The 12483-nt window shown below is 47.2% G+C and overlaps 1 protein-coding gene across 2 annotated transcripts in view; it reads left to right on the top strand.

Annotated features, from left to right (window-relative positions):
• The window catches only part of DCDC2 (doublecortin domain containing 2), a 132103-nt gene that overhangs the window by 100130 nt on the left and 19490 nt on the right, over positions 1 to 12483 (top strand). For both annotated transcript variants that reach the window (XM_045085096.1, XM_045085097.1), the window contains exon 9: positions 10534 to 10634. In XM_045085096.1, coding sequence (XP_044941031.1) covers positions 10534 to 10634 — 101 coding nt within the window. The remainder of the gene's footprint in view (positions 1 to 10533; positions 10635 to 12483) is intronic.

Raw genomic sequence — 12483 nt, 5'->3', positions numbered from 1 at the left:
GGTAGAAAAGGTGGGATTTGACCCCAGTTCAGCCCTCCCTACCTCCGTGGCTTCAGGCCTCTGAGTTCAGTATTACAAGTCTCCTCTGCTTCACAACAAATTGTCTTGAAAGAGTGACCCCCACTGACTCTTCACTTCCTCACCCCGTTTCAAACCACACCCCAGGATACCCTGATTGCCGTGCGTGAGGAGCTTGCTCTCACCTCTTTGACCAGATCACTGGGATACCAACCTGGAGGGCACTTTTAATTTTAATTTTAATTTTTTAAAAGATTTTATTTAGTGATCTGAGAGAGAGAGAGCACAAGCGGGGGGAGAGGCAGAGGGAAAGACAGAAACAGGCTCCTCGCTGAGCAGAGAGCTGGATGCGGTGCTTGATCCCAGGACCTTGAGATCATGACCCGAGCCAAAGGTAGCTGCCTAACCCACTGAGGGACCCAGGGGCCCCTGGAGGACACTTGTTAATACCGATTGCTCCTTTGTCATCGCCTTCACTTTCCCCTGGGCTTCCTGGGCAGCTCGCACTCTGATTGTTTTCTCACAGCGGTCGTTATTTGTTTTCTCCTCGTGGGTTCCTCTTCTGCCCGTCCCTTAAACATTGTTTCCTAGAATTTCCTCTCCAGTCATCTTCTGTTCTCGTTGCAAGTTGTTGTTCAGATCGATGACTTTCTTTACGCAAATCTGTACCTTCATCCTAAAACATTATCCTAGTCAATAGGTCTGTATTTCCAACCATCTGTCAAGATGCACAGGTCACAGGGGACTCTAACCGGGACATCCGACTCAGAACTCATCGTCTCCCTTCTTACAAGCCTCATCTTGGTAAATAGCTCTACTAACCCCGTGGACACCCCGGCGGGAAACCCGAGAGTCCCCTATGACTCTTTCACCTCGCCCCTCCCCCATCCGGGGGTCACGGAGTCCTGTGAGTACAGCTTCGTGTCCCTCCTGCCGCCTCCGCCCATCCTGCTGCCACTGCCGTCATGCGGGAGCTACAAGTCTCATGCAGACCACAGTGCCCCAGAGCAGCGCCTGTCCCGCTGTCCCCACAGATGCGGGGGACCCGTCCTTCCATGCTTTAGTTCCCTTCCCATCCTTGGAACCCGCCAGGCTACCAGCCTCTTACTGCTTCCGTCTGAACCACATTCCAGACTTTTCCTTCCTACGGTCTCAGCCAGTCTTCTCTCTCTGACCCGATCACTCCCACGGGGCAGTATTGTGCCCGAATGCCTGGACTAGTACCTTCCATCTGTCCCCCTCTGGGCACACACCCTGCCAGGAGTCCCCACCCCCTTCCATCCGGGACTGCCCTCCTCCAGGACGGTCCCCTACCCCTGGCCCCTCGGTTGCTCTTCATCATCTGTGAGATCAAGTTCAGAGTCTTGTTCTATCAGATAAGGTTTTCGGATTCCTTCCCCACCTCCCCTGCCCTGCAGCCCATCTGACTGCAGTCCCCGCCTCTCAGGCTTTGCACACAGTGATCTTTCCGTCTGGATGGCCGTGCTCTGCTCCTTAGGGTCGAGTTCTGTCCATCCTTGGATTTGTAGCTTCCGTCTGTCAGAAGCTTTGACTGGCCCCCTTTCCACTCCGCTTTCCTGCTTCTGTGCCCTCTCGCCAGACAGCTGGTGCAGCACTTGCTACACTTGCTCGGGCCCTTGATGTTCTCCGATTCCCCTGCAGATGGAAAGCATCTTGTTCTTCTTTCTATGGCTGGTGTCCAGCATGTGTCTGAGCACGAGGCGGCTCAGGAGACACTGGCATAATGAGTGAATGAATGAATGAATGAACAGAAAGTTGAGGAATTTAATCGAACCATGTACTTCTATTACATGCAAGTACTTTGTTTGTTACCAAGAGAAAATTCCTAGAGCAGAGAAGTAGTTTGAGGAGGGCTGGCTCTGTTACAGATGAACACGCAAGGTTGTTTGAAGGTCGTTGGGCCAGCCAGAATTAAAAACAGGAACTGGGGATTTTAGGCCACTTATTAAGGAACTCCAAGTCCCTGAGGTATAAGAAGGAACAATTCAATTATTCTGGTAAACTAAAACTAATTTGCAGGGGAATTTTTATAAGGTAACGAAATTAGGAACAAAAACGTAAAGCCACACATTCTTGTTGACTTAGGCAAACCTATGCGGAGCTACTTTCTTATTCTTAGTCCTGTGTATGGGATACAGACTTTAGAAATTATGGCAAAACCTACATAGGTTGTAAAATGGTTGAGTCATGAACTCTACATATTGTGAATGTGTGTTTTGTTCTTTGTCCTCGGAATAGTTCTGATTTGGATACAAATCAGAAAACATCTGTATCTTAAAAAAGATTAGAAAAGGAAGGCAGGGATAAGACCGAAACTGCCCGTGTTCTGTCTACACTAGGCAAACTTTGTTGCACCCCTTTAAAGTGCAATGGCAGTGAGGTCAAGTCTATGCAGGCTTCACAGTCACACTTAGACCTCAGTTGTGTCACCGGTGAGATTTAATCCCCTGCAGTGGGGTCAGGGAGTAGAAAGAAGCCACATTTCTTCAACTGTGGTCGGGAACACTCAGCCGATGGAAGCACTCGGGTAAAGTTGTTTTCCTGTCATGTTCTGAATTGCCGAAGAAAGATGTCGCTTGTGATATTCCTGTTCCTGTAGGGAGTTTCCATTTGGGTCCGTGGGACATAACGAGACAGATGGGGAAGATGAGTGATTAGAAAACATTCGGGTTCTATTTCCGCACGGCCTCCGACACGCTCAGAACGCTTGCTGTCACGTGCTGGGATCCCTCCTCCCGATATGACCCGTCAGCGCACAGGAGTGGTGCGAGGAGGCTGTGGGGTGAGTCGTTACAAGGATCGAGGAGGGCCGGCTGGTGTCCTCTCACAAGAAGTGTCATGACACGCGGACACCTTCATCCGCCCCGCCGTGCCGCCTGCTGAACGGTGCGGGGGCTGCCTCTCTCTGGGTCAGCCTTGAAGTTCAGTAAGATACGATGACGGTCATCTGTATCTACGGAGAGTTACATATTAGAAATTGAACATATTTCACATGCAAATGTATTCCCATTAACATTAGCTAATGAAAATAATTTTTATGACCCCTTCTTACCCATTTTAATTTCAATTCTGTCTCTGGTGGCTGATATGACGTACAGAAAAGGTACATAGTGTTTTGTTTTTTGTTGGTTTTTTTTTGGTAAATAGGCCTATATATATATATATTTTTTTTCTTAGAATATCACTTTATACACTGAGAGCTACAGACGCCTTGTTTCCCCACATTTTTTTCTCTACTGGGTTTATGAGCTACCTTTTAAAATCAATATCTTGTTTCTAATTTAACATTTCTTTATGAGGCCATCTCAGTACTAAATCCTAGTACAATGTTGACTGGCACATCAGGCACATTAAACTTTTCTTGCTGACGTGTAGGGCTTCCGCTGACTAGGTATCTCATATTCCCAGGGAGCCCTCAGAACCGGGCACCAGACTGTGATTTTTCTTCTTATTTGTCCTGATAAGTTCCCATCGATTTCAGACACAGAGCTCATCAAAATACAGTTTACAAAACTATCTAAAAACGACTGTGAGTAACTGTAGAGAGGAGGTTTGCTTTCAACAAGGTGGCTGGGCTTTAAGACTGTCACCCGTTGCGTGCACCTGTCATTCACCATCTAGTAACTTCTGCTACTCGAGAATGTCCGAGTCCTGTGACATCACCAGATGGAGCTCTGGATGCCCCGAGACCGGGAACCCTTCCATTGCGGCCCCTCGAGCTGCAGAGGCTAACCCCGCACGAGCGTCTGTGTTCCCTTTCTCTGGGAAACAGATTCCTATTAATGGGAACCCCGCGGTAATGCTGTGAGGACTCCACCTCCAAAGCTCGGCTTTCATTTTTTTTTAGGCAATAAAATTCATAAGGGATAAATGAAAAATAATTGAGGAGCATTTTTATTTTTACTAGCATGTTTGCTGTTGCTTTACGGCGTAATAGACACTAAAACGCCGACTCGCGAGTCAGAGGAGGAAGATTAGCGCTGCGTTTGGGTGTCTGTGCATCCAAGCATGGAATTGGAGCCTTCGTAGAGTAATTGAACGAGAGCAGGATTGTGGATCGAATTTATCCCCGCTCTTGAGTTTGTTAGCAAATGGCTTTTATTACTTTTATTATAAAGGTTTTGGGGGTAGGGGAGACTTTCAAATAATGGAATCTCTGTCCTGCTGACCTAGAGGGGGGTGTCTGGGGGCGGTAGTGGTTGGTTTCTGCACCTTGTAGGGGAGTGTGAAGGACAAGTATTAACAGAGGATGAAAGCAAAAGCTAGTGGACTTGCAAGGGCTTTTCAGACCAGCGCCTGAAAGGCAGAAGGGACGGATGGTGTCGGAGCCTGTGGCCCCAGTCTGGAAGGGGACCTGCAGGAATCAGAAAGGGGATAGGCCGTGGGGACCACCCTGATGTTCTCTCTCGACCATGATCTTTAGACACATGGTGTATTAGTGTCCCGTTGCTGCTGTAACAACTTATCACAAACTGGGTGGCTGAGCACAACATACAAATTCATTATGCTGTGGTCCTGGAGGTCAGAATTCCAGAATGGTCCTCACTGGCTTATACGCGGAGCGTTGGCAGAACTTTGTTTCTTCTTGAGTCTCTAAGGGGGGAAACTCACCTCCTTCCTTTTTGAGTTTTCAAAGGTTGTATTATGGTCCCCTTCATCTTCAAGGCCGGCAATGACCAGGCAAGTCTTTCTCACACCATATCCCCGGGACCCTGATTCTCCTGCCTGTCTCTTTCATTTATGAGGACCTGTGTAATTACACTGGGTCCAGGAGAATAGTCCAGGATCCACTCCCCATCTCAGGGTCAGCTGATTAACAATGGTAATTCCATCTTCAACCTTAATTCCTCTCTCCTATCAATGTGACGTCGTCACAGTTTCTGAGGATTAGGACCTGGACATCTTTGGGGGGCTGTTCTTTTAGCTACCACGTACAGCATACACAGTCGATCCCAGTGTAGGTTGTATGCAGCCTTCTTTCTTTTCAACCTCCCGCTGCTCCTCCTCACCCGAAGGCTGTACCGCTTCGTATGGCCAAAGGGGGCATCAACCCCGTAACAGCACGAAGAACTAGTGGGCTGGCTAGTGGCTTGGAAATGGCATGCTCCGTACATTTCATCATTTCATCTCTGTGCAGCAAATCTTTTTGAGCATCTGCTCTTCATTCTCTCAACAAACACCTTCTGAACACCTTCGTGCCGGGCTCTATTACTGGGGATCATCACTGAACAGTACGGATGTCTGTGTGCGCTCGTGGAGCTTAGATTTGGTGGAGGCTGACGAATACAGAAACACGGAATAAATAGGAAAAGTGTCAGCTCGCAGTAAATGCTAGGCAGAGGACTAACACAAGAAATACGAATGACTTGGTGGCTACTAAAATAGGGAGGAAGGTGGGTTTCTGAGATCCGAATGGCAAGGGACAGCCACTCACGTGAAACAGGGGAAGAATTTTCCAGGCAGAGGGCATAGGAAGTACAAAGGCGGGGATGAGTTTTCTGGGGGGAAAAAGAAATGTGGCTGGAGTGGAATGGGCAAAGTCAAGGTGGTATGGGGTGTGTGTCTCGAGGGAGGTCAGTGCCTGATCTCACCCTGGGAAGCCATGGTGGAGAACTTAGGTTCTTTGCATGAGGGGAAAACATGAGAGAGTTTCTAACTAGTTTTTAGACCAAGTTGATGGTGGAGATGGAAATAATATTCACAGATTTGGGATATATTTGGAAGGAGATTGAATCCACGAGACAACAGTGGGATGGATACGAGGAGTGAGAGCAATATGGACGTGAGGGTAATTCCCAGATTTGGGGGTTAAGTGGTGCTGCCACTTCCTGGGGCAGGGAAGAGAGATGGTGAGCAGCGGGGCCGGGGCTGGCTGGGGGGGGGGGGGGGGGGACCAGAGTTCTGGTTTGACCACATTAAGGTTGAGATGCCCATTTGATATCAAAGGGAAATTATCAAATTAGACAATTGGATATGTAACTTTTGGGATTTCTGAAGAGGCTTATCTAGGTTAAGGAGTTACTGGCATATGGCTGGTGTTCAAACCATGATCTCCATGAGACTGTCCGAGGAGAGAAGTAGACCCACAGCAAGCTCTGGGTACCCAGCACTGAGAACGTGAACAGAGGAGGTTGGGCTGTCCAGGGAGACAGAGGAGCAGCAGCTGCTGGTGGTGCCAAAATACCGAGCGTTTAACGGAGGAATGCAGAGCCAGAGCCCGACTGGTCGACAGACAGACGGACTTCGGACTTCGGCAGGCAGCCGCGTGGGGCGAGGATGAAAGCAGTGAACCGGAGGTCAAGGACGCACGCCTGAGATGGGGGGAGGGGGGGACTCTGCAGGTGGGCTGGATGGACCCGCCGGCCCAGGATGAGGGGGGCGTGTGCTAACGTGGAGCTGGCGTGGCCCTGGCGTTGAGAAGCGGAAGTATCAGGTCACGGTGTGGAGTGGCTCGTCACCCGGGTATGGAAACCACGCAGGTGGTGGGTACAGGATGGAGAGAAACGGACGGGTGAGGTTTCCTCCAAAACGAGACACTGAGTGGAGAGACCCGGGATTTACAGGAGACGATCACACCCGAGGAGGTTGTACCAGAACTGGGAAGTCTGCAGGCGCAGGGGGAGCTTTGGAAGAGCAGTCCCAGGCCTGGTGCCCGGGTGGGAGGGGCGCGGAGCAGGGAGGACTCCACGCGCTGGGAAGACCGCACACCATGAACGCGCCTTTCCCCGGACAGTCCAGTGAGCACGGACTGAGGACTTGGTGTGGGCGGTGCGCCGCGCCTATTCCCCTGGGGCAGGGCAGGCATGGGGAAAGATAAGTAGTCCCCCGTCTGTGAGCTTCCCAAACCTGCCAAGCTGGTCAAAAGCAGCCCTTTCAGGTCTCCCGCAGGGATTTTTGTACGGTGGATCTTGATACATATTGACTCCTCAATCCAATGAATGAAGTCTACCTAACCATTTAAAAACAATGTTTCATTGTTTAATATTGTCCATTAGTTACAATGTGGTACCGCCACACCCAGCAACTTACTGTGTGTTCAGATAACGTTTCATGATGTGGGACGTGCTCAGGAAGTTAAAGTAAAAAAAAAAAACAAAACACTTAAATACTATATATACAATAAGATCCCACTTTGAGGTGTGTGTGTGTGTGTGTGTGTGTGTGTGTGTTTAAGAGAGAGAGAAGGACAGAGAAAGGAAGAGTCTGTTGTCAAATTATTATTGGGGGTTATCTCTGAGTCATGAGGTTAGAAGGCTGTTTGTTTTCTTCATTTTCCAAGCTTTCTACAATGCATAAGTATTATATAAACAATGTATCATCAGCCCATATTGTGTAAAATTATTTTTCTCTAAAACTTCATATATATTTTTTTAATTTTATATAACATGTGTAGTAAACATTAAAATCCTAGTAGGCTTTCTCCCATCACAGAGTAATTTCCTAGCGCTTCTTCCCTTTTTTTTTTTTTTTTTTTTGGCCACCATTTATTCCTGTGAATTCCCCTCTGACCTTCCTCTCTTGCCCGGTGCTGCTGAAGGAGATGGCTCGCGTTTCCGTTCGCTGATGAATGAGACCTTGCGCGGCACCACAGACAGACACGTTTATCTCTGTTTTCTGTGTCGCTGTGCACGACGTGGAGTTTTGTTGATTTGTCTCTTTGTCTTTTATAGCCCGTGGCTGCCATTTTCCGTTCCAGTCTCCTTTCAATCTTACTTTATTTTTTATTATTGATTTTATGTTTCTTTTCCTGTGAAATGTTTATTCTAAAACACATCCGCAATCATTCGTAGCTCTGGCTGGGTACAGTTAAGCATTCCATTGGATGTGAGTGTTTAAGAATATATTCCTTTCGGATCTGTAGGTTTCTCTCGGTTGTGCCTTTGAAAGCAGGTGCAACGCTTGGGTGCCAACACGTCATCCAAAAATATCGTGTACTCAGGTCATAACTAGAGCACAGCACCTTTCCCTGAAGGTTGACTCAAAGGATATTTTGAGAGCGAGTATGATTACTGTCTTCTAAGGTGATCCAGAAGGTAGCAATGAATGTCAAACATGCCTAATCTTCCTTTTACTACCACACCGGAGATAACGCTTGATAAACTGTGCAGCCTGTTCACGTTCTCAAGGTTATGAACTCTACATGTGAATAAGGCAGAATCTCCATCGTTTCTGCCATTGTTTTCTTGAGTTCCAATTCCAGAGTTTGATGGAGAGACCAAGAGCTTACTGTATCTCTGTTGACTCCCAATTTTGTAGACTTGCTTACTCACTTCTGCTTTTCCTGTTTTACGACAGAATAATTGCAAGCTATCTTCCTGGCCCCTCCAGGTGGCCTGCCCCATACTCCTGCTAGGTCCAGGATGGCTTTGTTGAGTGCATGAGCAGAAGGCTGAGGATTTCTTCTTACATCCATGAGGACTCAGCACATTCTCTATTTCGCTTTCTATATTCTTTCTTCTGATGTTGAGGTTCCAACTGGGATTTCATTGTGGATTCACGTCCTCAGTAGTAAGACAAGACCAAGGCAGGATGTAATCCTTGGCTCTGCTGTGTGGGCCGTGTCTTTGGGGAGCATTAGTGCTAGTGATGATCCAAAACAGTTGTGAATGCTGACATCCTCATTTGGTGATGATCTCCTAGGAATTCCTGTATATATGTATGTTTTCAGTTCTCATATACACCGAAGACGATGATTTAACTGAGGAAACTCTAATGAATGAAAAACTACTCTGGGTTGCTTAAGCATACAAGAGCTGATGGAAGGAGGGATCATTGGGTGGAAAGACTTTGTTGGATGACGGGAAGAATGAGTCTGGGATTCAATGATTGCTGTAGATAATCCTCAAAATGAGTTAATCCATGCGAATTAATCTAACGTGTAGAATCAGCTTTGAGGGCAGCTCTCTTGTCCCTGGTCTTTAAAAAGGAGAGTGGAGAAGCCAATATCCAGTCAAGTCACAAAAAAAAAAAAGTAATTAAAAGGAAAATGGTTTCTCCAGGAGAAACAAGAAGGGCTTGAGTTTGGTTGAATTTCCTCCCGCCTTCCTCCCTTTTCACGGCTGGATCTTCTCAGCGCCCGCGGCACTCTGCTCCAGCCCTCACCTGTTCCAGCATTTCCTCCGGGGGAAACCTGAATACACACTCATTGCTGGGTCAGCAACCTGAGCAACCAGCCTGCGTCTTGTGTGTATCTTGGTGCTGTATGTATGATCGCTCCTCCAGGAATGTAAAGGAATGTTTTCCACTTAACCATAAGTAACAAGTGACTTTATAACTTTAACAATATGACATGTTATTATGGGACATGTCAGATAATTGTGCTCTGGGAAACAAGCTCCCATCGGAGAAATAGAGGAGGTTCTAAGATAACAGATGAAACTGTATTTTCTAGAGGGCAGGGCGAGTCCTGTAATCGATTACCAGGGAAGGAGGGGAGCTCTCCATCCGTGGAGATCCTTAAAAATTGGGCAGAGGAAATATCTGTGAGAAGGGATGACACCTTAAACCTCTTTGGGGGCATGCCGATAGAATGACGAACTATTCTGTGACTCTTTGATGGCTTGGCCTGGAGTAGCGGAGACTGAGGGGAAACAGGAAAACTTCTCTGGGTACGGAAAAGAGCCACTGTTGCTTTCCATGGGAAGACAAGTCACAGGAGCTTCACCTAAAGCCTTAGAGATTTAGATTACATTTTATGGGTAAGAATTTTTGAGACCTAGGTTGTGAAAATCCTGTGGACATCTGCAAACTACAAGATAGATTTGTGTGAGACCCAGAGTCAGCCCTCTGATTCTGTTGCAGGAAGAAATATGTATATTTTTCAATACAGTTCCAAATAGAATTATTCCAGCACCCTATATTCAGTTCATGGCATTCTCTTGGGAAAGGAGAACCCCTAAAGCTAGTATTTTCAGGCACCAAACATCATCTCAGTTTTGGGGATAATAGTGGGGAGCAGGTAACAGGTGTGAGGTCCCTTCTGTCTGGATACCTGTACAGGGCTGTGTTGCTGGGTCAGCAGCCCCGGGGTGAGGATGAGTCTGGGACACAGCCCTGCTCTGTTGGGTTAGACTTGTCCTCCCCTCCGGGCTTCTGCCCTGTGAAAATGCAGACGTGTGTGTAGGGTGGTGGGGAAAAACCCTGCAAAAGCCCTGTCAGTACAAAGGGAGGCAAAATACCTATTAAAAAGCATTATCGGGGCACCTGGGTGGCTCAGTGGGTGGTTCAGGTCATAATATCAGGGTGGCTCAGGTCATAATCCCAGCGTCCTGGGATCGAGCCCCACATCGGGCTCCCTGCTCAGTAGGGAGCCTGCTTCCCGCTGCCCCAACCCCTGCCTGCCTCTCTACCTACTTGTGATCTCTGTCAAATAAATAAATTTAAAAATCTTTAAAAGCTTGCTCTTCCTTAGTATTTGGTTGCAGTTTCAACATGCAGCCACATGATGTCACAATTGGATTTTGATTTTCGCTGTGCATTTGTCTCCAATGACAGGTGAAGGCGTTTTCCAGGCTGGAGCAGAGAGGTCTGAGACTCGGGGCGCAGCAGAAGTCCAGGAAGATGAAGACACGCAAGTGGAGGTCCCGGTTGACCAGGTAGTCCCCATGTACAAACCAAACGGCCACTCTTTTCTTTCAAGTTCTGGGTTATCTGCTCCAGGCTGTTCCTAAGCGTGTGCTTAGACCGTCTCAGGAGCTGGGCGGTCCAATGACCCACGACACACCCTTAGGTCTTCCTAGTATTCCTTCAAAGAGCCATTTGGGCTGTTTTTAAATTTTTATTTTATAGTCACAGGAAATGAGGTGACTTTAATAAATAGCATCGAAGGAGGTGGATTGGGGTGAGATGGAAAGGGGGAGAAGGTTTGATACAGAAAAAGCATATTGGCATATTGGCTGGGAGTTTTATCTAGAAAAAAAGTCCTCCATTCAGAAAAGCTTTTTTTTTTTTTTTTAAAGATTTTATTTATCCATTTGACAGACAGAGATCATAAGTAGGCAGAGAGGCAGGCAGAGAGAGAGGAGGAAACAAGCTCCCCGCTGAGCAGAGAGCCCGATGCGGGGCTCAATCCCAGGACCCTGAGATCATGACATGAGCTGAAGGCAGAGGCTTAACCCACTGAGCCACCCAGGCGCCCCCCCCCCCCCGCTTTTTTTTTTAAACGCCGTGATATTCTCTCCTTTAGGTCCTTGAAATTGTGGTTGGAATTTATTTTTCATAAAAGAATTGCGTATACAAATACAACGCGCATGTTTGCTGTGTGTATTGATTTTCTTTTTAGGCCAACAGAGCATGGTACTTGGAGGACAGAGAATGAGAGTGGGTGAGCGTGTGCGCGCGCACGTGTATGTGTGTGTGTGTGTGTGTGTGTGTGTGTGCACGCATGTGCTTGTAGAAGGGATGAAGGAGTGTTCGTGTTGTTTAAATGATGCAAGAAATAAGTCAGTTAGGCTTTTTAATACAATTCAGCCGGATTTCTTACATTTCTAGATGGAGGATTGGAATTGAGGTGGGGAGGGGGACATCGTAACCCCAGGCTCGAGGGAATGAGAATTCACTAGGAATTGCCACTTGTCCTCTGACTATTGTGTGATATTCCCTTTACAGAAAGCGAATTTCAATCCTACAGTTTCCATAGACGAACTTCTCAGTCGTATTTGTTTTCACGGAGGAGCAGCGGGGCTGCTGCTTGATGATTCCACAGGCATTTCCCATAAGCATCGCTTTCCTGATGGGAAGCCTCATGTGTTAAAAATCACACAGATTTAAAAAATCCAATTTATTACCCAGGATTAGCTATAACAAATAATTTTTCATAAACTCCAGTTATAGGTTATATATGTGTGTATATATATATATATATTTTTTTTTTTTTTTTTGGTGGAGGGAAAATGGAATTTTAAGTCTTCTGTGATGCGGTAATTAAATGTTCCAGTGGAAGACAAAGGAGAGTAACTGTCTGTCTGTACAGCTGCCCCCAAACAAAATGAACTTATTCCAGAGCCAGAATGCCACAGATCAAGGGAAAATCAGACTCTGATAACCAAAAATGAAGTCTCTTTGTTAATCACTTCACAGGTTTCAGAATCTGTGGTAGGTGTTTCTTTGCTTGTGAGTTTGGTGTCACAGGAAGGGGAGCCGAGAGAGGGAAGGATCGTCTCTTATGCTACCGGGGTAGGTGTCTGCGGAGCTCCATTGCTCACGTGACCAGAGAGGGGTCACTTATGAGAATGCGCGTCTGCGGAGACACTGAGTTAGCAGACCCGTGAAAGCTGGGCGAGGTCAACACACTGATGTCAGTTTGAAGGAAATAAAACCCAATAACAAAAGGTCAGAATTCCTTTCTTCTTTGACCCCATAAGTAATCGAGCTGGAATTAGCTGGTGGCCATGGTTGGCGAGAGGTGCTTATGGGGTCCGGTCTCAGGGTCGTTCTCTCTGTGGC

Source organism: Mustela putorius, unplaced genomic scaffold (genome assembly GCF_011764305.1).
Source record: "Mustela putorius furo isolate JIRA1106 unplaced genomic scaffold, ASM1176430v1.1 tig00000831_pilon_pilon_pilon, whole genome shotgun sequence".
In the NCBI taxonomy this organism is placed as follows: domain Eukaryota; kingdom Metazoa; phylum Chordata; class Mammalia; order Carnivora; family Mustelidae; genus Mustela; species Mustela putorius.
Note: the sequence above shows the minus strand (reverse complement) of the source record. Positions and strands in the feature narration are given on the sequence as shown.